At 42.1% G+C, this 27,753-nt stretch overlaps 4 protein-coding genes across 7 annotated transcripts in view; 2 read left to right on the top strand and 2 right to left on the bottom strand.

Moving 5' to 3' along the window:
* The window catches only part of inpp4aa (inositol polyphosphate-4-phosphatase type I Aa), a 19,755-nt gene extending 9,207 nt beyond the window's left edge, over positions 1-10,548 (top strand). Inside the window, exons 13-22 of the mRNA XM_034213720.1 lie at positions 94-378; positions 565-712; positions 3,682-3,714; positions 3,795-3,967; positions 4,124-4,247; positions 4,523-4,790; positions 5,572-5,669; positions 5,753-5,865; positions 7,282-7,436; positions 7,535-10,548. Coding sequence (XP_034069611.1) covers positions 94-378; positions 565-712; positions 3,682-3,714; positions 3,795-3,967; positions 4,124-4,247; positions 4,523-4,790; positions 5,572-5,669; positions 5,753-5,865; positions 7,282-7,436; positions 7,535-7,667 — 1,530 coding nt within the window. The 3' untranslated portion in view covers positions 7,668-10,548. The remainder of the gene's footprint in view (positions 1-93; positions 379-564; positions 713-3,681; positions 3,715-3,794; positions 3,968-4,123; positions 4,248-4,522; positions 4,791-5,571; positions 5,670-5,752; positions 5,866-7,281; positions 7,437-7,534) is intronic.
* Positions 10,549-10,988: 440 nt separating this feature from the next.
* Positions 10,989-18,640, top strand: si:dkey-4e7.3 (uncharacterized protein LOC402865 homolog). 3 transcript variants are annotated; one of them, XM_034213741.1, is made up of 8 exons: positions 10,989-11,109; positions 11,780-11,874; positions 12,487-12,674; positions 13,267-13,446; positions 13,656-13,767; positions 14,267-14,403; positions 14,723-14,773; positions 17,745-18,640. In XM_034213741.1, the coding sequence occupies exons 1-8, from the start codon at positions 11,057-11,059 to the stop codon at positions 18,090-18,092; spliced, it is 1,164 nt and encodes a 387-aa protein (XP_034069632.1). In that variant the 5' UTR covers positions 10,989-11,056; the 3' UTR covers positions 18,093-18,640. The 3 variants fall into 3 exon arrangements, with proteins under 3 accessions (XP_034069632.1, XP_034069629.1, XP_034069631.1); XM_034213738.1 differs by having other exon boundaries at positions 11,005-11,109; positions 11,754-11,874; XM_034213740.1 differs by lacking the exon at positions 14,723-14,773 and having other exon boundaries at positions 11,011-11,109; positions 11,754-11,874.
* On the bottom strand, positions 18,618-20,147 carry LOC117544575 (cytochrome c oxidase assembly factor 5). 2 transcript variants are annotated; one of them, XR_004568707.1, is made up of 4 exons: positions 19,919-20,147; positions 19,137-19,220; positions 18,791-18,929; positions 18,618-18,747 (listed from the first exon to the last, which is right to left on the bottom strand). XR_004568707.1 is itself a non-coding variant. In XM_034213742.1 (3 exons), the coding sequence occupies exons 1-3, from the start codon at positions 20,018-20,020 to the stop codon at positions 18,888-18,890; spliced, it is 228 nt and encodes a 75-aa protein (XP_034069633.1). In that variant the 5' UTR covers positions 20,021-20,147; the 3' UTR covers positions 18,618-18,887. The 2 variants fall into 2 exon arrangements, 1 of the variants encoding a protein (XP_034069633.1); XM_034213742.1 differs by having other exon boundaries at positions 18,618-18,929.
* A 486-nt stretch (positions 20,148-20,633) lies between these two features.
* mgat4a (alpha-1,3-mannosyl-glycoprotein 4-beta-N-acetylglucosaminyltransferase A) overlaps positions 20,634-27,753 on the bottom strand; it is a 40,106-nt gene continuing 32,986 nt past the window's right edge. Inside the window, exons 12-16 of the mRNA XM_034213737.1 lie at positions 26,500-26,618; positions 24,445-24,523; positions 24,076-24,136; positions 23,044-23,156; positions 20,634-22,928 (exon numbers count right to left, since the gene is read on the bottom strand). Coding sequence (XP_034069628.1) covers positions 22,902-22,928; positions 23,044-23,156; positions 24,076-24,136; positions 24,445-24,523; positions 26,500-26,618 — 399 coding nt within the window. The 3' untranslated portion in view covers positions 20,634-22,901. The remainder of the gene's footprint in view (positions 22,929-23,043; positions 23,157-24,075; positions 24,137-24,444; positions 24,524-26,499; positions 26,619-27,753) is intronic.

The raw sequence follows: 27,753 nt of genomic DNA, 5'->3' as shown, positions 1-27,753 counted from the left end.
TGTTTCCCTCCAGTCCCTGTTCATTATATCCCCACGGTGTAATCACATCTCTCTCTCTCCCTCTCTCTTCCTCTCTCTCTCTCTCCTCCTCAGACTCGTCAGCTGGTGACCGTGTGTGACTCCAAGCTGCTCTCCTCAGCCATCCTCGCCCTGGCAGCCGCCCGCCCAGAGCCCACCCAGCGCAGCACCCCCTCCCCCTCCTCCTCCTCCCTCTCACCCTCCTCCCGTCCCCCCTCTCGTTCCCCCTCCCCTCGCCACTCGGCCTCTCCGTCCCGTGCCCCCACCTCTCCGTCCCGCCACGCATTTCCTCCGGACGGCAGCGACGGGAGTAGAAACAAGCGCGCCTCCATGTATGCAGATTTACACGAAGATGATTGGGTAGGAGAAAAGTCCAACTGCTTCTTTGATGTCTGTGTTTTTGTCTTGTTTTTATTTATCATGTGTGTGTGTGTGGTGTGTGTGTGTGTGTGTGTGGTGTGTGTGTGTGTGTGTGTGTGTGTGTGTGTGTGTGTGTGTGTGTGTGTGTGTGTGTGTGTGTGTGTGTGTGTGTGTGTGTGTGTGCAGGACAAGGTGTGGCTGAATGTGAATAAGAGCCTGGACTGTGTGATCCAGAGAGTGGACAGCCTGCTGCATAGAGACAGAATACAGAGCGACAGCAGCTCCGAGGACGTCTTCGAGCTCGCCAATGAGGAGCCGGGGAAAACCAAGAAAGGTACACACACTCAAACACACACACATACACACACACACACACACACACACACACACACACACACACACACACACACACACACACACACACACACACACACACACACAGGCACACACACAAATACATTGTGAAGGTAACTTCTTTTGTAAAAAAAATATTGCCACAAACCATCATAAGGTTGTGTTGATTGGCACAACAGGACATTGAGAAAGAATTGCTCTAACGAAAAGTGGGATTAGATGGAACATTAATGTGTTTCATGTCGTGTGTGTGTTTCTTTTTTCAATTATTATTATTTGTAATTTATTTTTCATCATCGGACCTGAGGCCGTATGTTTTGGACACTCGGGTAAAGAGAGGGGCGGAGTTGTCAACTGATCACCATCTGGTGGTGAGTTGGGTCGAGTGGCGGGGGAAGCCTCTGGATAGACCTGGTAAGCCCAAACGTGTAGTTCGGGTGAACTGGGAACGTCTGGAGGAGGCCCAAGTTCAGGAGGCCTTCAACTCACACCTCCGGCGGAGCTTTTCGGGCATTCCTGTGGAGGTTGGGGACATTGAACCAGAGTGGTCGGTGTTCAAAGCCTCTATTGCCGAAGCCGCGGCGGGGAGCTGTGGTCTCAAGGTCCTAGGTGCCTCAAGGGGCGGTAACCCTCGAACCTCCTGGTGGACACCGGTGGTCAGGGAAGCCGTCCGACTGAAGAAGGAGGCCTTCAGGGATTTGTTATCCCGGGGGACTCCCGAGGCAGTTGCAAGGTACCGACAGGCCCGAAGGGCAGCAGCCTCATCCGTGGCCGAGGCAAAGCAGCGGGTGTGGGAGAAGTTCGGAGAAGACATGGAGAAGGACTTTCGGGCGGCACCAAAGTTGTTCTGGAAAACTGTCCGACACCTCAGGAGGGGGAAGCAGGGAACCATCCAAGCTGTGTACAGTAAGGATGGGACGTTGTTGACCTCAACTGATGGAGTGTTAGGGCGTTGGAAGGAACACTTTGAGGAACTCCTGAACCCGACAACTCCGCCCTCTATGTTAGAGGCAGAGCTGGAGTATGACGGGGGATCAACACCAATCTCCCGGGGGGAGGTCACTGAGGTCGTCAAACAACTCCACAGTGGCAAAGCCCCGGGGGTGGATGAGATCCGCCCAGAAATGCTGAAGGCTCTGGGTGTTGAGGGACTGTCATGGTTGACACGTCTCATCAACGTTGCGTGGAAGTCGGAAACAGTGCCGAAGGAGTGGCAGACCGGGGTGGTGGTTCCCCTTTTTAAAAAGGGGGATCAGAGGGTGTGTGCCAATTACAGAGGCATCACACTACTCAGCCTCCCCGGGAAAGTTTACTCTAAGGTACTCGAAAGGAGGGTCAGGCCGATTGTCGAACCTCAGATTGAGGAGGAACAATGCGGATTCCGTCCTGGTCGTGGAACGACGGATCAGCTTTTTACTCTCGCAAGGATCCTGGAGGGGGCCTGGGAATACGCTTATCCGGTCTACATGTGTTTTGTAGACTTGGAGAAGGCGTATGACCGAGTTCCCAGGGAGTTACTGTGGGAGGTGCTGCGGGAGTATGGGGTGAGGGGGTCTCTACTCAGGGCCATCCAATCTCTGTACTCCCAAAGCGAGAGCTGTGTCCGGGTCCTCGGCAGTAAGTCGGACCCTTTTCCGGTGAGGGTTGGCCTCCGCCAGGGCTGCGCTTTGTCACCAATCCTGTTTGTAATATACATGGATCGGATTTCGAGGCGTAGTCATGGGGGAGGGGGTCTGCAGTTCGGTGGACTAAGGATTGCACCACTGCTTTTTGCAGATGATGTGGTTCTAATGGCTTCATCGGTCTGCGACCTTCAGCACTCACTGGATCGGTTCGCAACCGAGTGTGAAGCGGCTGGGATGAGGATCAGCACCTCCAAATCTGAGGCCATGGTTCTCAGCAGGAAACCGATGGACTGTCCACTTCAAGTAGGGAATGAGTCCTTACCCCAAGTGAAGGAGTTTAAGTATCTCGGGGTCTTGTTCTCGAGTGAGGGAACAATGGAGCGTGAGATGGGCCGGAGAATCGGAGCAGCGGGAGCGGTACTGCAGTCGCTTTACCGCACCGTTGTGACGAAAAGGGAGCTGAGCCAGAAGGCAAAGCTCTCTGTCTACCGGGCCATTTTCGTTCCTACCCTCACCTATGGTCATGAAGGATGGGTCATGACCGAAAGAACGAGATCGCGGATACAAGCGGCCGAGATGGGTTTTCTCCGCAGGGTGGCTGGTGTCTCCCTTAGGGATAAGGTGAGAAGTTCGGTCATCAGGGAGGGACTCGGAGTTGAGCCGCTCCTCCTTCGCGTCGAAAGGAGCCAGTTGAGGTGGTTCGGGCACCTAGTTAGGATGCCACCTGGGCGCCTCCCTAGGGAGGTGTTCCAGGCACGTCCAGCTGGGAAGAGACCAAGGGGTAGACCTAGGACCAGGTGGAGGGATTATATCTCTTCGCTGGCCTGGGAGCGCCTTGGGATCCCCCAGTCAGAGCTGGTTGATGTCGCCAGGGAAAAGAAAGTTTGGGGCTCTCTGCTGGAACTGCTACCCCCGCGACCCGACCACGGATAAGCGGAAGAAGATGGATGGATTTATTTTTAACATTTTGCATCTTTCATTTTGTTATTTTTATTCTTTCTTTTTTATTATTATTATTAATGTTATTTTCATTTTTGTATAATTCCTTTTTTTTATGTTGGTGAGATGGTATATCCCATCGTTCTGTCCTGTCCTTCATTTGTGTCTCTTGCCTGTACTAAATAATTAAACACACACACACACACACACACACACACACACACACACACACACACACACACACACACACACACACACACACACACACACACACACACACACACACACAGGTCGATATGAGTGTTGCTCAATGTTTAAAATATAATAGTGTTACAATAAAAGTAGAATTTTGTCCTTAAGTAAACAAACGTTCTCTCTCTCGTAGAACACAGCCCAGATAAAGAAAAGAAGTCCCCGGGTAAGAGCAGTATTCCGGATGTGTTTCACAATGTGTGTACTCTCCATGTGTGCTTGAGTGTGTTCCCTGCTGTGTCTCAGGAGAGTGGAGCGAGGCTCTGTACCCGCTGCTCTCCACGCTCACAGACTGTGCGTCTCTGATGAGCGACAAAGCCAAGAAGGCCATGGTGTTTGTTCTGATGCAGGACAGCGCCCCCACCATCGCCCTGAGCCTCACCATGCAGTACCGCCGCGACGTCGTCTTCTGCCAGACGGTCCGTCAACTTACACCTTCCCCTTTTCCCCTCACTTTGGAAAATCATTTGTCATCACACAGTGTGCATCGTGCCCTAACAGTATTCCTACTTTTAAAGTCGTAGGTGAGAGTACTTCCTCCACCTCTGTGTTGACTTGTGTTTTTCTTCTGACAGCTGACGGCGCTGATCTGCGGCTTCATCATCAAACTGAGGAACTCTCTCTGTGACTCGGGCTTCCTCAGACAGCTGCACACCATCGGCCTGCTGGTGCAGTACGAGGGCCTGCTCAGCACCTACGGTAACCTGTGTGTGAGGAGTGTGTGAGGATGTGTGTGGGGATGTCTCTGAGGGGTGTGTGAACATGTGTGCGAGGCGTGTTTGTGCTTCTTTAGAAATGGACCATCACCCAGCAATATGAGAGTGCACACCTCCACCAAGTGTGTAAGGTCTTGCAGAAGTTGTATTTCTATTATTTTAAATTTACAATTTGCGATAATAAGCAAACATGCAGGAACCTAACCATAACATCTTAGTTGGTGTAAATGTTCTTCGTGTTTCTTTCTTGTCTTTCAGGTGAGGAGCTGGCCATGTTGGAGGACATGAGCGTGGGAGTGATGGACCTGAGGAACGTCACCTTCAAAGTCACCCAGGCGACCTCGGCCTTCTCCCCGGACATGATGCCGGTGATCACAGGAAACAGGAACGGCTTCAACGTCAGGGTGCCGTTGCCCGGGGTGATGTTCGACACGTTGCCCCGGGAGATCCAGAACGGGATGCTGCTGCGCGTCCAGCCGGTCCTCTTCAACGTGGGCATCAACGAGCAGCAGACCATGGCCGAGAAGTGAGTCTCTGACGCTACAGGAGAGGAGGGTGGAGGGGTGGAGGGGTGGAGGGGGGAGGACAGGAAGAAATGAAGAGTAGTGGAGCAACATTTGGATGTATAGGTCAATCTTTAGACATTGTGGTATGTTAAGCTTAGGTGTTAATACTCACATTTCTACTTAAGAGATTTTACCAAATATAAAATGGGGAAAGCTCTTTAAAATACTCTCTAAGCATCAGGTTGTATATCATTTGAATAATTGAATAGATTCTGTGTTTTCCATTTTTTAAGGTTTTTTTATTAAAATAATAATTACAAATTCAATTTAAAAAACTGTTTGATATTCCCCAGAAAAATCCAAATATTTTAAACCCAAAATATGAAATCAAATAAATGTGAATTACCAACTATTTAGCTTATTCATAAGGTTGAAATTGGAAAAACAACAACTTTGTGATCCATTATCTTGAAAACATTTATATATAATATTCATAAATGCTATGATATAATTAGCTGAATATACAAATATGCTCATTAAAAATTGTATTCGCAAATCTGATAGTGTAAATAAGAAAATTAATAAGTAATAAAGTAGTTTAATATTTTGTATGTATGACTTGGAAGCCTTTAAAAAGCATCAGTTTCCTGAATGAGCAGAGAGAGAGGACATAAACTCATGTTATACAGTAGGAAAACTAATGATATTTCTCAATAACACTACTGACTTTGATTGAGACATGTTTAAGACACGTGAGATGGTCCTGAAGGATCTGCACTCTAATATCCTGCTTGTGTCCAGGTTTGGAGACACGTCACTACAGGAGGTGATCAACATGGAGAGCATGACGCGCCTCAGCTCCTACTTCGATCAGTTCAAAGAAGTGCTGCCAGAAGACTGTGAGTTACATACAGAAACAACACTTGTATCAGAGGTTACATGTGTATCTTGTTGTTTTATTGGCTCCCCCTGCGCTCCTCAGGCCTGCCTCGCTCCCGCAGCCCCACCAGTGTTCCCGATCTGCTCAAACAGCTGAGCCTGAACGTGAACGCCAAGAAAAACAAGAACGTGGAGATCTTGTGGCAAGCAGCCGAGGTGAACTCACTTCTCTGTGCAAATGTGCTCTTCTTCACTTCTGCAGTTTGCCTCATCAATAAGGCCCTGAACCCCCTGGACTCTACACTTTACATTATCATCTTCTCATCTGTCGGCATGCATTACATAAACACATACTGTATCTGTGGGATTATAGCTCTGGACGTTGCATTTCTTCACACTGTAAAACATTTCTTGGGCACATCTCTGCAAGAAAGTATTACAACTGCACCATTCTTCATTCAAATATATTGTACACATTTCTTTTTTTTTCATAATTTGATTGCAGTTATCTTCTATTCTATATCTAACTTTTGTACTTCTGTATTCATCTTACTTGGTTAATGTTATGCACCAAAGCATACTCCTTGGTCAACTGCATTTTCATGCACAAAATAACCAATTCTAAAAAAAATCTTTTTTATTTTAATTTGGATATTCTAAATATTTTTCTAGTATATTTCATATTATTTATAATTCTTTCATGGTTTTTGATGTTCTTCTATTCCTCATTCTTGTTTTTTTTTAATTTAATTTACATTAACAATATGCAACTTTGCCCATTTCTGCAAAATCCTTAACAACTGCCCAGCTCTTTCCTTTTAGTTCAGATATATTCTATATATTTAATAGTACGTGTTTGGTTTTTTATTGCACATTTCTTCTACAGTATACAGTTTGATTTGAATTCAGATATACACATATATTTTATAGTTTTTTGTATTCTTTCACACACACATACGGGTTTTGGGCCGAGGGCGACACCGTACTTCCGGTATTCACCATTTCACACGAGGTGCAAGCAGAATATCATAGTCTATTGCCTTAATCAATATAGTCAACTCTAAAATACCACATATATGCATTGGCATGATAATATTATTGTGACAAGTGGGGTATTCACCTGGTGTTTCCAGAAGATAGACGTAGATGCTGCCAAAATCGACCGAAGGCCACTTTCGAGAGTCGTTTTTCCATACATCTGCAGGCAGTCTGTAAGGGCAATCGGACAACCCACACAGCTCTAGTTTACGCTGGTAACGACCTAAAGCACACCCCTCAAGTCCAGAGATGTAATCCGAAGACATGCAGCGATTTCTTCGGTCGTTTATTCAGAAAAAAAACCTACTGCGCTCTGCCCTGCTACATTACCTAGCTGTTTATATTAGCACCTCCAGGATATTAGCACCTCCAGGAAAATGGCGTATTTATATATATATATATGGCGCGCGTTGCATTGTGGGTAGCTCGTGACGTCACTGTGTGTGAAAGAATTGACTTTTTCTTCCATATCTATGTTTATTTCCTCTTACTATGTGTATGTCATGCACCAATACACAACAGCATTTTCCTTGTGTATAAAAACCTGATTCTGCTGTAAAGTCTCCTCTCATCTCACTCTCCAAACCCCTGAAGGCGTGCCGGCGTCTGAATGGCGTGCGCTTCACCAGCTGTAAGAGCGCCAAGGACCGCACGGCCATGTCTCTGACCCTGGAGCAGTGCCAGGTCCTGCAGCAGGAGCACGCCCTCGCCCCGCAGGTCTTCTACCAGGCCCTGGACTGTATGCGCAGGTCAGCTGATCATAAAGGTCATAAATCTCAATCATGTAACCAAACCCCTGCAGCTCATTGTAAAAAATAAATAATGCATTGCTTGTGTGTCTCCACAGTGAGGGCTGCAGGAGAGAGAACACCATGAAGAACGTGGGATGTCGTAAATACGCCTTCAACGCTCTGCAGCTCAAGGCCTTCCCCAAACAATACCGCCCTCCAGAGGGGACGTACGGGAAGGTCGAGACCTAATCTGAACTGGAGGAAACCCAAAAGGCTGGAGGGAATTATGATGAGAGCACCACACAAACAAAAAATACCGAACTGGAACAACAGCCCTTTGTTTTGTGCTTAGTCACTGTTACGATAATAAATGTCCAAGTGCTACTGTAGATTGTTTTCTAGCCGTTCCCCCCCTCCTCTAGTAGTGCTAGAATCACACACTTTTCACGACCACTTCACAGACAGAGATGCTAGGGATGCCTTTCTGTGTCACATTGTAGCCTCTGTGCAGACAACACTGTGTGCAGACGACCAGTCGTAGCATCAGGAGTACATCGTGTCCGTAGAAAAAAGATCTGAAATAGACTCAGTCTTTAGAAAGACGATCAGGGACACGTTTGTTATTTTCCTTTTTTATTTATTTGATCAGATTGTCAGATGGTCAAGGCTGAACCATTTTTGATATTGCCACAAAATTGATTGCAAAGACGAACAATGAACATTGGTGCCAAAAAACGATGAAAAGCACATCAACGAGCCACACTTTCACTGGCTGACAGGTCCCTTATTACGGTGAACGTGGGCATTGTAGTTTATTTTGAGTAAATGCCACATACACAAAGTTACTGCTGTAAAACTCACAATATGTGTATTTATCCACCCCTGAAAAGTCCTAAACAAATGTTCACTCCTGCTTGATTAACATTTACGTTATGAGCTACAGTGCCCTGCTGTTTGCGGAATTACAGAGCACCCTTAAAAAAGAGTTGAACTACATATCTGTGAGCAGATTATAAAGATGGGCTTGGAGCTGAGAGACACAGAGACAATAAGGCATTGTTACTGTTGGTCTTTTCATTGGATTTGTGTTGCTGATGCTGTGTAAGATGTTCTCTTATTTGTGGAGTGCTAAAAGATACACATTTAGGCGAAAGACAACAGCAGTAAAAAAGTGTTATTGTCTGGAGAAAAGAAAATGAGTTTAACTCTTGAAAAAGTGTCTTTTAAGAAACAGCTACAATTCTAGTAGTAGCAGCTAGTGTAGCTTTGATTAAAAGATCAGAGCTTTGATCATATTTTTCTGGACCTAAATTGAGCTGCAGAATGACTAGGCGTAAAGAAGTCAAAGCACTCATTTGATTCATTGCTGAGCTTTTAGCCTGCTGTCTATTTCTATCGCGCTGTCTCTCCTTTTTCTCGTATATAACACCAACTGATCTGAATCAAGCACATATCCGACCCCACAGTGTGGCATTTGTATAATGATGTCTCACCTAATGTGATTTCTCTTCTGATGCTACACTGGAAGCAGTGAGGGTTTACAAATCGTGGTGTGTCACATTACTCTATAAACATATCGACGGATATTTAGGATATTTTGAAATGTATATGCAGCACTATGGTGGTTTGATAGCCATTGAAACTTGAGTTGTTATTGTTTACAAAGCTTGTGTTGAATTATGCAGAATGAAAATTGGATAAAAACCACGTTTATTTAACCTGCATGAAGATGATTTGAAAAACTGCTTTTTACTATTGCAATTGTATAATGTTGCAATGTAAGAGTTTGAGCACTTGATACATGTTTTAAGACTGAAATAATGCATATTGCATTTTTCTCCCAACATCAACAACACCTCTTCTGTTGTACCAGCGCTATTGTACCTTATTGTACAAAACCTACAGAGACAGTGGATTTTATTTTGAAAATGTTATTTTGCTTACATGTATTTATGTTGATATGGCTGTTGTTGCCAAATGCTGTTATAGTTTTATCCATTGTTAATGAGTAAAGTAGGACCTTGTGATCCGTTGTACACGCACACAGGCTGGAGGGGGGGGGGGGGGGGGGTAAAGGTGCTTGCACCCCCACAGAGGTATAAAATAAACTGGATAATGAATAAAGGCTTGTCAATGCCAAGTGAGTGTATCCGTAAATTAAATGACCTTTGTGAATTGGGCAGCAAATATTTCATCATCTAAAATGTTGTCTCAGAGAGAGCATTCTTTAAAAAAGTAGCTGCTCAGTGATATGTTTGAAATCTATCAGAATAAATATCTCTATATTTATTTTTGTTTTATCTACTGTATGAATGAATTTGAGGGATTAACGGTAGGTGTCATACAATCCCACAAAAATCCCGTTGTTTCTTTTTGGAAATAATCATTCAGTCCAGTGTTACCCACGGAAGTGCTACCTAAATCACTTCATGCATTGATGGTCTCCTGTTGGTTATACCACAACACTTATTTTTGATACAATAGGATATTGCATAATTTTAGTGAATGTTTCTTGTGGAAAATAATAAATGACTAGCGTGTTGTTGATGCAGTGCTACCAAAAGCACTTTACACATCATGGTCTACTACTGGTTACCTCACACTTATGGTGAAGAGTGGTTTTTTGTGACCAACATTTTATTATGTTTTCACTTGTTGACTCAAACGTGCAGAACGTAAATAGAGAAAAAATAAAATAAGGACAGATGCCATATGAGTCCTACTCTTTCAGAATAATAATACTAAACTGCATTATTTGAAGTCGCGGGATCAAATGACCCATGCTTTTTGAGAATATTCCTATTCTTTATTTTAAATCTCCAGCTACACTGGCCAGCCTTCCAGGGATTTATTTGTTCCTGTGTGTATTTGGTAGCACTGCACTGTACAACAGAGGAGTTATTTATTATTTCCCACAAGAAAAAATCACCAAAATGATGTAAAAGTATATCATTTTCAAAATTAGTATTGTAGTATTTAGGGATGTGAAGTGGTTTGATAGCACTTCTCTGTAAAACCAAAACAAACGTGTGTTCCCCTTTAAAAGCATTACCGGAAATGTCGTCATTGTTGTAGATGTCCTGTTTGTTAAAGAGGAATCACTTCTTCAGTAAAACAAATGTCAACACTAGATGCTTACTCTGCTTACTCTGTGACCCCATTTCTACTGTTAATTATACATTTACTACATTCCTGTTTATATGTGTGTGTGTGTGTGTGTGTGTGTGTGTGTGTGTGTGTGTGTGTGTGTGTGTGTGTGTGTGTGTGTGTGTGTGTGTGTGTGTGTGTGTGTGCGTGTGTGTGTGTGTGTGTGTGTGTGTGTGTGTGTGTGTGTGTGTGTTGAATGTAATACATGTCTGTTTACATTACGGGTAATCATTTGCAATATTTTCTACCTACATTTTATTGTTGCTGAATTGTATTCATGTTAATGTATAAGCCCTATATTTGAACTTGCATCATTCTATTTATTAGATTTTTATGCTTTTACTTGTCTACACGTTGTTCTCATAACATCATACAGTGTGAACAGTCTGCTCTTAACCTTTATATAGCCTTTGCTCTTAATCCCGGTGCAGTTTTTGGTGTCAGAGTGAGACCTCTCTGCATGTGTCTCCTCTCTGTCTCCATCTGTCTGCATGGCGCTGATTATCAGAACTGTTGTAAAACCATCTCACAGATTCTGCAGCAGGTGAGAGGCGAGGCTTTCACACTTTAAACACTGGAGAGATGTTTGAGCAAATTCACACAGCTTTGCTTGCTTTCATATATTTCTTTCAGATAAGTCGTGTTAGCTTGCTGTGTTTCAGTTCACCGTATCAATCAGACACGCGTGAAAGACATTCTCAGACTCGTTAAAGCAGAAATCAGAGACATGTGATTACATTTAAACTCTTACATGATAAAATGTGGTGTAATTAAGTACATTAACCCACATATTCTATTCAAGTACACATGTGAGGTACTTTTACTTGTATTTGTTCTTGCTAATAATAATAAGACAACATATAAATCAACTAATACGTATTTAAACATTTTACCATCTGCAACAATGTCATGCAACATATTTCTGATTCTTAAATAGGCAGATCTTCAATAGGCAACTTTTCCTTTTGGAAGTTTAAATCTACTAAAGTAAAATGTTCAGGACTGTCTGTATGGGGGTATTGTTATATTGTGGCATAAATACACTTTCAATATGTTTTGCATGTGTGTTAATTCCAAGTCTGATAATAGATACATTTTTTCACCGAATGATTAATCAGAGGCTGATTTATCATTAACTTGTGCTTTCATAACTCCTCCCATTCAGTCCACTGTCTGTTCTCCATTCAGTCTGATCCTCTTCTTGCTGCTCAAAGGTTGTTTGCAGCTGACCGGCGGCGGTTCCACTCTGATAGAGGAAGTGAAGCAGCCGGAAAACACTACTGTTCATCTTTCTCACACTCAGCTACAGGTAGGAGTTGTCTTGTTAAAAATGTACCTTTGTTTTATAAGTTAACTAAAGGGGCCCTTTAATGCTCATATCCGGGTTCATATTAGTATTTTGTGACATGTCTCCATGCTTTAATGTTCAAAAAGCTCTTTGTTTTTCTCACACTGCCTGTGCTGCAGCACCTTTTTTCACCCTCTGTCTGAAACCAGAGCCCATTGATTGGTTAGCTGGCTGACTCTGTTATGATTGGTCAACCGCTTAGAGATGTCCCGCCCCTTAGGCTATCATGTACAATGTGTTGTAGCGCTAGCCAATAGAAGCGCATAGAGATGCCACAATGTTCCGGAAGTAAACAAAGGAGTCCAATGGAGGTGTTACAGGCAGGGGGGGGGGGGACTTTAGGATTTTAGCCTTTGCAGACCATTTATTTGCACAAAAACCTATCCAACACTAAACAGTCGAGGAAAATCCCCCTAAAAGCATAATAGGGCCTCTAAATTAAACAACCAGAAATGTTACTGAAACATTGATATAGTGGAAACATTATCTGCAGTTTACTCATGTTCTAGAGGAGTCGTAGTGTAACAGAGCAGCTATGTTTTTGTTGTCATTTCTGAAGTGTTTGCTCCTCAGGCTCCACGATGAGTAAGAAGCTGCTGCTTGATGTGGACTGTGGGGTGGACGACGCTCAGGCCATCATGTTGGCGCTGGCCGCCCCCAACGTGGAGGTCCTGGGGGTCACCTGTGTCCATGGAAACACCACGGTGGAGAATGTGTGTAAGAACACACTGCGAGTTCTCCAAGCATGCAATAAACTCGAGGTGGGTGCAGCTCTGCTTTCTATACTGTGTAGGTATTTTATGATCTTGACACGGTAAACTGGGGAATATTGAACAGGGGTTTCCAGACCATCGTAAATGTGTGAGAGGAAATTACGTGTGTCATGTGTGCTGTTTATAAAACTGACCGACAATGAGTTGTGGTTCCTCAAGCAACACGACCAGAGGCAGGAACTGGACCAATGTGTACACAAGCAGTATGAGGACAGTTAACTTCAGTGGAAAAGTTTCAAGGCTAGGCAACTTCATTTGTATAGTACATTTGTTATACAAGGGAAATTGAATAGGGTAAAATTATATTGAAATACAGCAAATGTAAAAGATTTACAAACATAAAAGTGCAGGAAAGTTCTCTGGTTTTGGCTATTTGATTTGAAAAGATATCAAATGAAACATCTGACGGAATATTATTATTATATTAAACACAATTAATTATACAGGAAAGCTCTTTTTTCATTGTTCTCATCGTGTAAATCGTCATATCTTTTAGTTTTTTACATTATAATAACAAACTGATTGAAAGACATGTAACAGTTATAATATTTCATTGTGGGTTCTTCTTGTCACGAGACAGATTCCAGTGTTTAAAGGAGCAGCGAAGCCGATCCTGGGGAACAGCCTGAGTGCCGGACACTTCCACGGAGAGGACGGGCTGGGCGATGCTCCGGACCCCAACGCCCCGGGACTGGACCGTCTGCAGGAGGAGGGCGCCGTGTCCGCCATGATCCGGATCATCAACCAGAACCCAGGACAGGTGTGTGTGTGTGATCATATTAAACTGAATGTCTTTGAAATAAAAAAAAGCTTTGGAGTTTAAGAACGTGGAATGGACAGGTTTCACAATTTTCTGACATTTTATAGACTCAACAATAATGACAAATGTATTACGTGTGAATGTGTGTTTTGTTTGTGTGTGTGTGTGCCTCTGTGAGGTCTTCATGGTGTGTGTTTATTCCCCCCCAGGTGTCTCTGGTTGCCACGGCTCCCCTCACTAACCTGGCTCTGGCTGTGAGGCTGGACCCATCTCTGCCCAGTAAACTCAGAGCGCTCTACATCATGGGAGGCAACACTGAATGTCAGTAAAATCATTTACTAGTTTGTTCACACTGGTTGGTGGTAGTACATATGACAATGGGATGGCATATTAGGAACATTGTAGATACAAAATAAACAATAATTACAGAGCTGAGGGGTTGAGCAGAGGACAACAAATCCCTGAGATTAAAAGGTTACATTTTTAAATAAAAATTCAGATTATAAAATTCTTAATAAGCAAAATAAACATACACATTCTCTATCAAATTAACACATTTAAGAGAAAATAATTGTGCTTTATTATGTTAAGGAACTACATTCTTTCACAAAGTCAGATCGACGTCATTACAGTAAAGAAGCGTCCAGTTGACAGGAAATAAATTGACGACTTTAATCCTGGAAATTCTGAGGTCTTTTGGAGAATATTACCTACTTCCCCTGCTACTGTACTTTTGAGTTGTTCTTGTATCTTATAATGGTCCTACTCTGCCTTCATGTAATGGTGTACTTCAGTGTGTAATCTGTGTGTTTCTCCACAGCTCGAGGAAACACTACAGTGTGTGCCGAGTTTAATTTTGCTGCTGATCCAGAAGCTGCGTACATCGTTCTGAACGACTACCACTGTCCCCTCTACCTGGCCTGCTGGGAGTTCACCTGCTACAACAAGCTGTCTTGGGTCAGGCTTCCTCTTACACATAGTCACAAATCATTTCTACTACAAAAGCACATAACCTTTCTAAAAAGGAAAATACGCCAACATTTTTGTGGAACCACTGTTGATAGTATAGTGTAGTTGAATTAAGCCATAAATTCCTCAGTGCATGCTATAAATCTGTCCATAGAGCAATTCAGACCGTGCATACATCTACCAGCATGCATTGCGCAAACGCCTCTGAATCCTGGAGACTTTTCAAGCCATAACCTTTTGCATTTCTTCAGCCTGACACTAGAATACATATCTAATTTCATTTCATTTCAAACCTTTATTTATGCAGGTGAATCCCATTGAGATCATTGATCTCTTTTTCAAGGACAACCTGCTGCAAGTAGGTTCCACATTAATACACATAAAACAACAGAAAAACAAAAAGGACATCATAAAGCATACTTACAGTGACTACAGTTTACATAGCTAGTGACATTTACAGGTTCCAACAGTTTCCGATTGGATAGCATCTATCCGTGCTTTAAAAACATTTAGTGGAACCAAATTGCTCAGTTTCCATTCCTTTTGCAGACTGTTCCAAGTTAGTGGAGCTGCACACCTAAAAGCTTTTTTCCCTAAGTCAGTCCTAGCACTTGGCACATTTAATAAAACCACATCATGAGATCTCAGGCAATAGCTACTTTCAATTTGTCAAGAGAGCAGATGTAAGAAGGTAGTTTATCCAACATGGCTTTGTAGATGAACATGTAGCAGTGACTGAGCCTCCGTACAGTTAGTGAAGGCAAGCCTGCCTTGGCATACAGGGTACAGTGATGAGTTAATACTTTACAGTTAGTTACAAATCTCAGCGCGCTGTGATAGGCGGCATCTAACTTGATCAGGTAATGGGCAGGTGCATTCATATAGATCAGATCACCATAGTCCAGCACAGGTAAAAAGGTAGTAACAATATTCAAACTGGTCTCCGGTGTCTGTTTGGCTTTTGAAAAAAACATTACTTTAGTTTTATCAACATTTCAAATAAGCTTAAACTCCGCGAGCTGCGTCTGGATAATGTTAAAAACAGCCTGTAATTTAACAGCAGCCTCCTTAACATCGCGGTATCATCCGCATAAAAATGTAAAGTTGCTCCATCCACATTTTGACCTAAACTGTTGATATAGATGGAGAATACAAGTGGACCTAAAACAGAACCTTGTGGAACACCATTAGCAATGTTTAACCACTCAGAAGTGAGCCCATCAAACTGAACACATTGGGACCTTTCAGAGAGGTAGTTCACAAACCACCCACTGCATGGCTGGATATGCCAATACTGAGTAGCCTCTGCTTCAGGATGCGATGATCGACGGTATCGAACGCTTTGGAAAGATAAATAAATAGAGCTGCACAACTCTGCTTTTTGTCTAAGATACCCGCAATATCATTTACCATTTTCATTGTCGCAGTGATGGTGCTATGTTGCTTTCTGAAACCTGACTGACCTCCCCTCCTTTTAGTAAAGGCAGGACATAAGCTGACTTCCATACTTTTGGAATTGTGTTTGTGCTGAGGGAGAGGTTAAAAAGAGTAGTGTGAGGTGGTGCAATAAAATCTGCAGCTATCTTTAAAAAGAAAGGTTCTACGTTGTCCGGGCCAGCCGGTTTCTTAGGATCTAGCTTAGATAAGGCTTCATGAACAACATTGACAGTAAAAGGAGTAAAACTGAAAGGGTTTTCCAGAACACATTGTTCAGAGTCACGGATTGGGGTGTTCACAGAAGCAGAGTTAGTCACAGAATCAAACATAGAACCGCAGGACACAAAATGCTCATTAAAGCAATTTAACATAGTGGCCCTGTCCGATATAGTGCCAGATGCTGTGGTAAGGCACGGAGGTAGCTCATTTCGGATTTCACCGGTGGATATCGATTTTATGGATTTCCAAAATGTTCTAGGATTATTTAGGTTTTTTGTGGTAACTGACAGATAATACTTCGACTTAGCACTTTTGATTTGCGATGTGAAGCTATTTCTTAGCTGCCTAAAACGAAGCCATTCTACCTCTAAGCCTGATCTCCTAGCCTTTGCCCAGGCCTTGTTTCTCTCATGTAGGAGAAAACCAAGGATTGTCTCGTCCCTTCACTCTAAATGTACGCAGGGGTGACCATGCAGTTTCAACATCAGCACACAGATCGATTTTACCCCAATCAAAACCAAACCGATCATGAACAAAAACCTGCTCCACAAAATGTTTTGTGTCTCTCTTTATTATAATGCAAGGTTTAACCTTTTGGACCTTAGTGTCCCTGATCGTGGCTACAGCACAGTGGTCACTCACATCATTTGCAAATACTCCCACAGATGAGTATTTATAGGGAACATTAGTGATGAGATCAATTAAGGAAGATTTATTTGGGGACTGAATGTTAGGGCGAGTAGGACTGTCTACAATCTGAGTAACATTTAAAGAGATACAAATCCTCTGACACTAGTTAACCAGTCCCAGTTAAAATCGCCAAGTAGCACTATTTCCTTGTAGTCAAGTTTAGATAAAAGGTTTGCTAATGAAGACAAAGAGTCCTTGACTGCTGAGGGGGGTCTGTAACAGCCCACCACCATGACCTGTTGACCCTTTGCCACTTCAAAATTCGAGTTGCTTACTGATTGATTTGGAAACCAATGTGGTTACACTAAACGTATTCTTCACATAAATGGCAATGCCACCACCTTTATTAGGTCGGTCGGTACGATATACATTATAACCATTTAAGGAGATGTCAGAGGCCAAAATAGATTTATTAAGCCACGTTTCTGATACAACAATGACATCAGTGTCAGTCGAGTTCGCCCAAATGCGGACGAAATCTAGTTTAGACTGCGCACATTCAAATGGATGAATCCCAACCCAGACCTAGCTTTAAAATCAGCAGGAGTAGCGATCTGACTACTACTACTAGTCGGACCAGGATTAGGTTGTACATTACCAGATATCAATAATAACCAAAAAAACAGGCATCTTTTCCTCTTAATCGACACACCTAAACTGTCATCTACCTCAAAATCACCAGCAAGGTCTGCGAAAAGTGTGACTCGAGCTCAAAAAGCAGTCCTGAAGAACCATCATGGCTGAATATCAGAGTAAGCCAACACACTGTTACGAGGAGCCTCGTCCATAAGATGCCTTGTACACAGTTCGCATTAAAAGCAAAGAGAACATGGGGAAATAAAGTCATTTTTGAACATTATAGCATGTAAACGTGTCACGAAGGGGGCACCAGATATATACTATGAACCTGAAAATGAGCATGAGCCCCTTTAATGTATCAATGAACTCATCAGAGAATAATATATTTGCCTTTGTGTTGACAGGAGTTTTGTGACGCCTGGCTGGCGCAGGACACCGATAAAGCTCGCTTCATGGCCCGGATCTTCCGCCACAGCATCGAGGCATCTCAAAGTGAGCGCCTGCAGAAGGAGTTTGTCGCCGGTACAGGTTTCGTTTCCTGTGACTCGTACGCCATGGCAGCCGCCGTGGACGACTCGTTCATCACAGAGAGCGACCATTACCCGGTGAGCGTGGAGCTGACGGGAACACACACCAGAGGCATGATGATAATGGACACCGTGGGCTTCCTGAAGAAGGAGCGCAAGGCTTTTATCATGAAGAAGGTGGATATGGAGAAGTTCAAGCAGATGATGATGGCTGCTTTAAAATAACACCTTTAAACACAAGATGTCACTTTGTCCGTCCACACATTTTGGCTAATTTCTCTATTTGTGTTTTTAGTAATAAGGCCATATATTGTATTTAAACTTCTGCTACTAACTATAAACTATGACTTTGTCTTTAGCAGGAAGGATGTAATACTAATGTTGTACCATGCAATTTTAACGCTTAAAACGTTTTACAAATATATACAATTGTGATTATTTTGACCGATATCCTAATTTTCATTGAAAATAAACAGAAATAAATACAGTTTGAATTTTGCAGCGGTCTGTACAGAATAATTAGTTTATTGTGTCTAAAGAATATGACGTGTAAACCAAGACATCTTTGAAGCACTACAGTATTGAAAAATATATTTTGATACACATTTCCCTCGATCAATTATTGGCTAAAGTGCGATTTCTGTAACATTTCCATTAGTTGTTCAGTCCACTTTCTACCTCAATTGTATGACAGTGTTTTCATAATGCATATACATGGTATGTCAGAAGATGTTTGATAACAACACATCATTAAAATTTGAATAAGAACTCTTTATTTTGTACCATTTCTTTAATTACATCAGCTCATAGCACAACAAACACACACATTCATTCAAAAAAAGCTCCCGTGTTTTCAGCGCTTCATGTTGCTTGTGTTGTATGTCAGATTAACGTTAGGTAGACCTTTACTGCCCACTTTTTGACACATTTCAGATGAGGATGCACATCCTTGGCCTAGTGAGCCACGCTGATGAATGATTTAATAAATACAAGTATTTACAGATGTCCAGGGTTCAGTCCTCAATATCCTTTCCTTCCTCTGAACCGCGACCGTGTGTCAATCTGTAAAAAGAAAAGACAGAATTGAATTGAATCATTCTCTGTTTTGGATATAATAATATGATGTATGTCTCACTGTGCTTCTGACCACTTGGGGAACACACAGCTAGCAGTCACAGCAGGAAAGAGGAAGGTAAAACATTCCCTCTACTCCTTATTCTTCCACTTTGTAGTTTCACAAATGCTTTGATGTCATTACCGATGACTTACCATAGACCTCTTGCACTCGAAGAAGGACGTCTGCAGGGCTTTGCAGTGGCCTTCCTTCAGACACTCACTGGGCATCTTCCCCTCCTGACAAAATCAGAAACCAGTTAGAATACCCTGGACCCTCCCATGAGCAAAACATGCATTCCCTCTGATTCCCTCCCACAAATGCAGTATTTGATCTCGTTGCACTAACTTCCTCAGTTGGAAATGTTGTTTTATCTTAGTTAGGGATGACATTTGAGGATTGTTGGTATTACAGAGACATATTTCCTATCTACACTTAGTGAAACAATCCTTTTTGATTTCTGGGATAGGATAATTTAGCTATTATAGAAACCTCATTAAGGAATTTGACTAAAAAGTATGATATTTCCCTGCAAAATGTAGTGGATTAGAAGTATAAAGTAGCAAGTAAAGTACAAATATGTAAAAAGTACTTGATTAAAATGACCTCAGAATGATTGTCAACCACTGGTTCATTAAGATAACTGGTATTATCTAGGTTTATTATTATGTTTTATAATTATTATGTATTTCCTAATGTTGAGTATATATGTTTGGATATTAAGTTCCGGATGTACACAAATCGGGTAAAGTTATTAATAGGGTGACGGTTACATATTATAATATACAGCCTATGGGTTAGGGGGAAAATAAATACGTTTTCCATGGGACTTTGATAAAGCAAATTATTTAAGGGTTATCTTATCTGTTAACCTTTAACTAAGTAATTACAACACGTTGAACTTGAATGTTTTTATCTCTAGAGGACATTTTCCTACCTTCACCACGCAGTCGTGCTGCATCAGACAGGCCCTGAAGTCCTCTCGGACGCCGGCGCAGGCCCGGCCATCCTCCTCTTTTTCGTCGTAGTACTTCGGCATGGCGCAGACTCCACTTTAACACCAGTTAGTCCTTACATACATTCACAACTACAACAATGTCCTAACAGTGACACAACCAATGTTATGGAAGTTCTCAGCCACCATGTTTCTGAAAGTGCATGACGGGAAAACGGAAGTACGTAGTGCTGAGAATTGCATGCTGGGAAGGTTTGTAGTTTTTTTTTTACAGATCAATAATCCGTGTGTAAATGTTAATGTTAAACACAAATGTAAAAATAATGACTCACAGAAATATTAAAAAAGATATGCAAATACAGAAAGAAATTACACACAAAAATGAAATCCGTGAATACTCAAATTAATTTACAAATACACAAAGAACATTTGTAAATATATATTCTACATACAGATAATTGATCTGTTCAAACTGTTTATATACAGTCTATGGTTCAAACACATTTTACCTCGAGAGTTGTTTTATAAACATTGTGCAGACCAATCTTGATCCATGTGTGGAAAAACTACATCAAATAAGCTTTGTGGTTATATTTGCAATAGATTTACTTTTTCTTTACAGCTGTTCTGGAATCTGGTGATACAGATGGCATGAGAAACGCACGTGGAACAACATAACACAGAAAAATAATGGGCATGACTTCCAACAACTTTTATTTCAAAGATGTCCATGAAAAATGATGTCAAACATCAGCGGCAGGCATACATGTACATGATGAAGGCACATGAACTGATGGGGGTGTGGGTTTGTTTTTAATCAAGGGGAAGAGTTCCTTTCATTGTTTTTTCTCATTTCCACTTTAAACAATTACAGTAAGGGGGGTCATAAGGAGATTAATGAGCGTTTATGCTGCTTTCATGCATTCAGTCTGTACGTGGATCCAGGACAAGAGGGGAGAGCAAGTCCTGTAATTAGTACTGAAAATGACTTCACACTTTTGAAATCATGTCCACCATTCAGCTCTCATCTTCTCACAATTAAAAAAAAAGACTGACGAAGAGGTGGCTGAGATAAGAAATAATAATCATGCACATGAACAGCATGACTAGGAAAAAAACAATTCCACTAAAAGGCACTTCACTTTCCCCTTCGATAAACCACTAACATGTCAAATGAGTGACATTCATCCACTCATAATATTGGCCACACACACAAACACAAAACATGTCGACTGAATTTCAATAAACTATTACATGAGGCAGAACAGAGAGGGTGAGGGAAATAAGAGATAATGCTCATTGCTTTTTTTTATATTTACAATCAGTGAAAGAACAATACAACCTCAGTCAAATCTTACAACGAAAGGCGCAATCATCAGTAGTCATAATATTCTGTCCAATCAAAAAACAGATACTTGATTGAACAAAATAGTTTGTCATATAGATTTGGAGGAATCAGTGAAATGAACTATGGGAAGATGGGAAACGCAAGTGCAATGGTGAAAAGTGTGATGGCAACACAAAAAGTGAAAAAAGCAGTGCAAATCACGCTGTTTAAAATAAACACCCCCCTTTTTGAACCGCTTTCACTCAGATGTTGATCTAAACATCCAGTAACTTAGTTGACTGTGTATATTATTTTAAAAATATTAGTATATCCAGCATTCAAAGTGTAGGCAAGAGTGAGAGATTGGAATAATGTTGCTGAGACAATTTCAAGGGACCTGGATTTAAGGCACAATTTTTTTCTAATTTTGACCCACAGCTTCTTCAACAGAATCTATTCTCAACTCTCCTACCATTCGGTCTTTAAGAAGTGAAATTAAATTCAAACGTTTCACTTCAAGTTAAAAGAACTGACCCGAGCACCTGCAGACAAAAGTTTGCAAGTAGCTGCAATAATGAAAGAAAATGTATAATAGCAATTTAGGCAACAAACACAACAGGACACAGATAAAAACAGACTCTGAACTACCATAAACATCTCTCAATAGAATAAAAATATATTTTACCTCTTGTACAAATTAAAGGTTTATTTCAAATAAATTAAGTCACCTTCATAGATCGTCATAGCTCTATAATAATATATCAATATAACAATATATTCCTTCGGGAAAATGACGCCAAGGCAATGTCTGATTGGTTTACTGTAAATGGACGCTGAGGTCACACGGCCCGTCAGACAGGAGCTGAGATATGGTGTCATGGAAATTATTCTCTCAACGGATCGGGGTAGTTACCTCAGAAAGTGCCCTACAGTTTAGTCAAAGTTGTTACTGACTGGCTACAGGCAGGATTTTGGAACAAGCTCGTCCTGAGTGTGTGTTTCAGGACAAGTGGAGTATTTGAAGTGTGTCGGACAATACTCTGGGAGTGAGGGAAACATTGTTTGGGCTGGTGTTGATCTGGAGCTCCGTCATCTCTGTCGGGAACAGAGCGACTGGCCGTTAGCGATGACAACATTCTCCATCATCGAGGGCTGCTTTGCTGAGGCGTTAGTGACAGTGCAATGCCTTAGCTGGCCCGAAGGTGGCAGCATTGAGTCACCGGAGGAGGAGGGTTTGGCAGCGTCACACCACCGCTTCTCCCCAGATGTGATGATTTGTCCTCGTTTGTCCTTTTTTTCTGATTGGGTTCAAAGCCGCTGAGCAACACAGAGACTTTGAGAGCCGGAGCAGAATGGCTTCACGCACTCTGCCGCTATTCTTCAGGACAGTAGTATTCACATTCTCAAGAAATGAATTAAGAGCACAAGAGTGAGGGAGAGATGCAGAGAGAAATGGAGGAATCGATCGACGGGAAGCAAAAAACAAAACAAACGGACGAAGATCAGGGTACAGGGAGGCGGCGCTCCTCAGACAGCGGGCTCGGATGACTTCACTGCTGGTTGCTAGGCGCCAGAGGCCCTGTGTAAGCAATCGAGGAGAGTCTGGTCCCCCGGGGGGCCGTGATTCATGATCCAGAGTCAGCCTGCCATCCTCTTTATATGTATCTGCAGGAGAGCGTTACATGTGCTATTAGATTAAAACATTGAGGCAGAATGCATCTTGAGAAAGTGGTGTTAAATGTGATTTGACAGGAGAGGAACAGGTGTGTGTTTGGCTCACTTCACTGAGGATGGCCCACACTGCCGAGTCTTTGATGACCGAGAGCCGCAGAGCGATGATGGGATTGAAAGAGGGATCCACGACTCCCTCTGCCACACCCTTCTCAAACTGACCTGTGGGTTCAAGCAGACACAAAGACAACATTAGGGACTGTAAATCATATATATAGGGAGAGCCCAGTGCTAATGATTAACACTGGGTGCTGAAGTGAGAGGGAAACATTAACTGACCCGCTGGAAGAATATTAACCTAATGTTTGGGCCTTAATCACCTCACCTGAATACCCAGTGACTGACTTATGCACTTAAGTTGTATTTACTTTTCTGTATTCATAAAACAGCTATATTTCCTCTGGTGTACTTACACTTAGTTTTATAGGTTTTAAAAGGGTCTATAGTTTATTCTTTAATCTGTCTATAGTGTCTATTAAACTGTCTATATTTATACCTGTTCTAGAGTGCATTCAATTTCTATAGCACTGTTTATACCAATACATACTGTTCATACTTCAACTTTTTTATATCTGTCTTAGATTATACTATGAATTACACTGCACTTTACTGCTTTCCCCCCCCCGCCCATAGCAATTTTGTTGTATCAGTTTGTGTACTCTGCAATGACAATACATTTTAATCTAATCTAATTATTTAATTGTATTGTTATTTTATTCAGTTTCTGACATTCGCTATTATGTATTCTTATTGATCATTGTGTGAACTCTTACCTGTCCTACCCTTTGTTCTAAATGTTTGCCTGTTGCTGCTTTAATAGCCGAGTTCCCCTACAGGGATCAATTCATTTATCTAAATCACATCCACAAGGAACATTTAACGAAGAAGGTATGAAAGTAGAATCTTATTAGAATATTGTCAGCAAAAATATAAAGACTTAAACGACTCCAGGAAGAGCAGAACAACGTCAGATGAAAATAGGGGAAATGGAAAAAGGCCGTGACGGAGAAAACATACATTTGTTTGAACACCTTCTATCAATGTAGGCATCAGTGTGAGTATGTAATCTGATCGGACTCACCGATCCTGTAAAAGCGGTCTTCAGTTCGCTTGTACTTTTCTTTGGTCTGAAGTCCTGGTACCTAACATGTAGAGCACAGTCAAATAAATATGAGACACAAACAACTTTTTTAATGATTTCTCAAAATTACGCAGCACTCTAAACGGACGCAAACATGTGAGCCTGCACGGGGAGTGTGAACCTCAGCGCCAGGATGTATCGTTTCGGGCGCAGCAACGATTCTGTCATGCTCACATTGCTGTCAATAATCAATATGCCTAAGAGCAACCACTCAATTTAATTAAATAAAAACTGTTTGCACATCACACCAGAAGGGTGACAGAGTGTGTGTGTGCGTGTGTGTGCGTGTGTGTGTGTGTGTATTCCTACCGAAAAAGGCAGTATTTCCACGGTGGTGTTCTCGATTTTGTCACCCGGGTGCTCTTGGTTACCACTGCGGAACAGGAACCTGCCAGATCAAACATTAGTTTTAATATTTACATCCATAAAAAAGCATTCTTGCACATTTCCCCTCGTGGCAGTTCATCAAGTCATTTGTGGATGGTTGTTACGGCTGCTGCCTTTCTGGTCGTCTTAATTGTGTTAAGCTGTGTTATATGTAAATGAGCTGTGCGGTTGCCCTGACGTCATTGGCTGCCATCTCCTGGTCCGCCCCCCTGAAGATTGTGATTGGAGCACGCCGGGCCCGACGCACTCCAATCGCAGCGCCCAGACGGCACACACCTGCTGGAGATGACTACAAAGCCTGGGGACAACTATCACTCTGGAGGCTCTGTTGGGGGAACAGACGCCTCTCGCTAGTGGCTAGTTTGTGTGCGAATGTGTTAAACAGTAGGTTAACTTGTGTGGTCCGTGTTGATCAGTATTATTGTGATTAGATGTGTCTCGATTAGTTTAGTGTTGTGTGACTGTTGTACTTTGCCTCAGCTGTGTGTTCTTACAGCTTCCTTTCTTTAGACTGTACCACTTTGACAGTGAGGGTTTTAGTTTCTATTTAGTTCGTTATTATCTATTTCTTCGTATGTACACAGGCTCCTTTTTGTTAGAGTCCTTCCTTTGTTTCACCCTGTTCTATAATAAAACTACTTATAACCACTACCAATTCCAACTGGTGTGTGTTGCACTTCCTCATCCCTAGTGGGGACATAAATATGAAATAAATTGTTGTGTAAGTGCACTTCTTTCATTTCATCGATGGTTAACTGTCAGTCGGATATATTTTCAATGCGTTTGGTTCTTAGATCTCACATTCAGGTCATAGCTACAGGTTTTGAACATTAATGATCTGCCTTTTTTGCCAGCGTAGGAATCTCAATAGATTTTGGAGGATGATTTGGATGAAGCGTGGGCACAAAGGGAAACGTGAGCTTCACTTAAGAAAGGTTGGAGGATTCAAGGAAGAACAGGACGATCATGCTTTCCTTTCTTTACCTGAAACAAGGCCGATTTCAGTTTGAGTTTTAACTTGTAGAAAACAAGGTTGCTACACATTTTGGTCAATTGATTTCCATGACTTATGGTAACAGTTTCCTTACCAGACATTCTGTGAAGGTTTATAGTATCAATGATAAAGTTAGTGTTTAATCAGCCAGCAATCAGACAGACACTATAACTGATATGTATGCTTATGGGGAAATAAGTGTTGTACATGTGCTGTGTCCTGCCCGTTGGGGTATCATTGAAATAACAGAACAATAAAAACATATAGTTCCAGAACATTTGTTTACAGAATCAATAACTTTCCAGAACAGCTTGGTTTAAATTACATAACTTTTCCAGTTTTTTCCCGACCCTATGGACGCTTTAAATTGTTAGCAGATAGTAGGAGGCAGAGGAAGTATGTTGGATCATAAAGAACGCAAAGCAGTCTGGATCTCTCGGCTAACTGCTGATCAGATGTCGGTATTATTATTGCTATCATTCAAAAGCAGACAAAACACTCTGAGTCAGAGAGAGAAAGACGAGGCGGCTCTTTCCCCGCTCACAGCCACTTAGTCGCTGATTGATCGACAGTCTCGTGGTCCAAACGTTATCTTTACGAGTGCAATGAATTCACTCGTCACCATAAAATGAATCTCCACATGACCAGATCTGAACATCCCCTTTCCGCTGCTGTGACGTTCTCGCAATCAGATCTCTTTATATTCCCTGTCTTTCTCCCACCTTCTCCACGGCTCCACAGGGAGTAGGAGGCTGACCCGAGGAAGCTTATTTTAGAGCACTCATTAGCTCAGCCGGATCCCTGAAGAGACACACTCACACACACACAGTGAAGCTCAACCTGAAGCACTAAATGGCAGGAGGCAGAGGAAAGCGAGAAGACAGATGTCTGCATGTGCTTTCATTGCCAACATTATTATAATACATGTATGCTAATCATATTATTTCAACAGATGACACTCAGATAAAGCCCTTCATACATACTTCTCTATGCTAACAGGCCGGTCAAATTTGAAGAGGATGTAGTCTCCCGCTTTCGGAGTGATGGACCAGAAGAAGTCCTCTCCCAGGTACGTCTTCTCCAGCGTGTGACCCTGGTACACCTGTGTGACACATGACATGTTTCGTTCCACCCTAATCACTGATTGTAAAGCTGAGGGACATTGTGTTCAATTAATCATTCATATTTGTATGAACTAGGCTGAAGCTTTATTACAGATACTTCCTTATTTGAAGATCCAATCCACCGCTGATAACAAAGGTGATCAGGTTCAGGACCTGATTTGGATAATCATAGATATGCAGCTCCTGAGTCATTGTTTCTATCCTTACAACTAGGATATATACATAGGGGTTTAGATAAGCATCCTACATTTTAGATAAACTCGCCTAATTTTGGACACATTTATTTTATTTAACCAACTAAATGCTAACAAGTTTCACAGAAAGGATTAAAGCAGGCACAAAGGATAGGGTTTGATGATGAAACGCTCATTATAGGCAGGGTTGGGTTGTAACGGAATACATGTAACGGCGTTACGTAATCAGAATACACAAATCAAGTAACTATATTCAGCTCGCGTTACATTTTAAAAACGAGTAATCTGATTACAGTTACTTTCGTAAACCTGAAGTGAATACATTTTGGATTACTTATTGGAGGAAATATTTCCTCACAACATTTAATATTCATTACTAAAGGTACAGCCGAATCATCAAAGCCCACAAAACCTATTACCGCCGCAGATGGACCAAAAAAGGGAGCGTTTGAAAAAAATGTGCGGGTCCGCTCAGTGAAACGATAACGAAACATGGAGGAACAAAAGTCTGCGTTTAAATCGTGTGTGTGTGTGTGTGTGTAGAGGTGTGTGTAGAGGTGTGTGTGGTTAAAACACATCAGCCTGCGGTCGCTCTTTAGCCTTTCTAATGATTCTGAAGGTAAACACAGTGAGGCGGTGCGTGAAAGGCACTGCGCGCTCGTCTTCTCAGAGGCTGAGTTAACCCTCCCGCTGCCTCCTGGCGCTGCAGAGATTTCATGAAGTGAAGGAGGTTTTCCTTCTATAAACCAGCTGCGGGTAGCAGATACTGTGAGAGTCACAGACATGAATACATAGATCAAGGCAGACTGGTGCACACACTCTCCTGTTTTGCCAATCCGACGCTTAAACAAATATAGCTCTAAACCCCTGGCCGAAATGTCCTTAAAATGAAGTCCGAGTTCAACATTTTAATTCATGT

The sequence above is a fragment of the Gymnodraco acuticeps genome, unplaced genomic scaffold (assembly GCF_902827175.1).
Source record: "Gymnodraco acuticeps unplaced genomic scaffold, fGymAcu1.1, whole genome shotgun sequence".
NCBI lineage: Eukaryota > Metazoa > Chordata > Actinopteri > Perciformes > Bathydraconidae > Gymnodraco > Gymnodraco acuticeps.
This window is presented reverse-complemented; position numbering and strand designations above follow the sequence as displayed.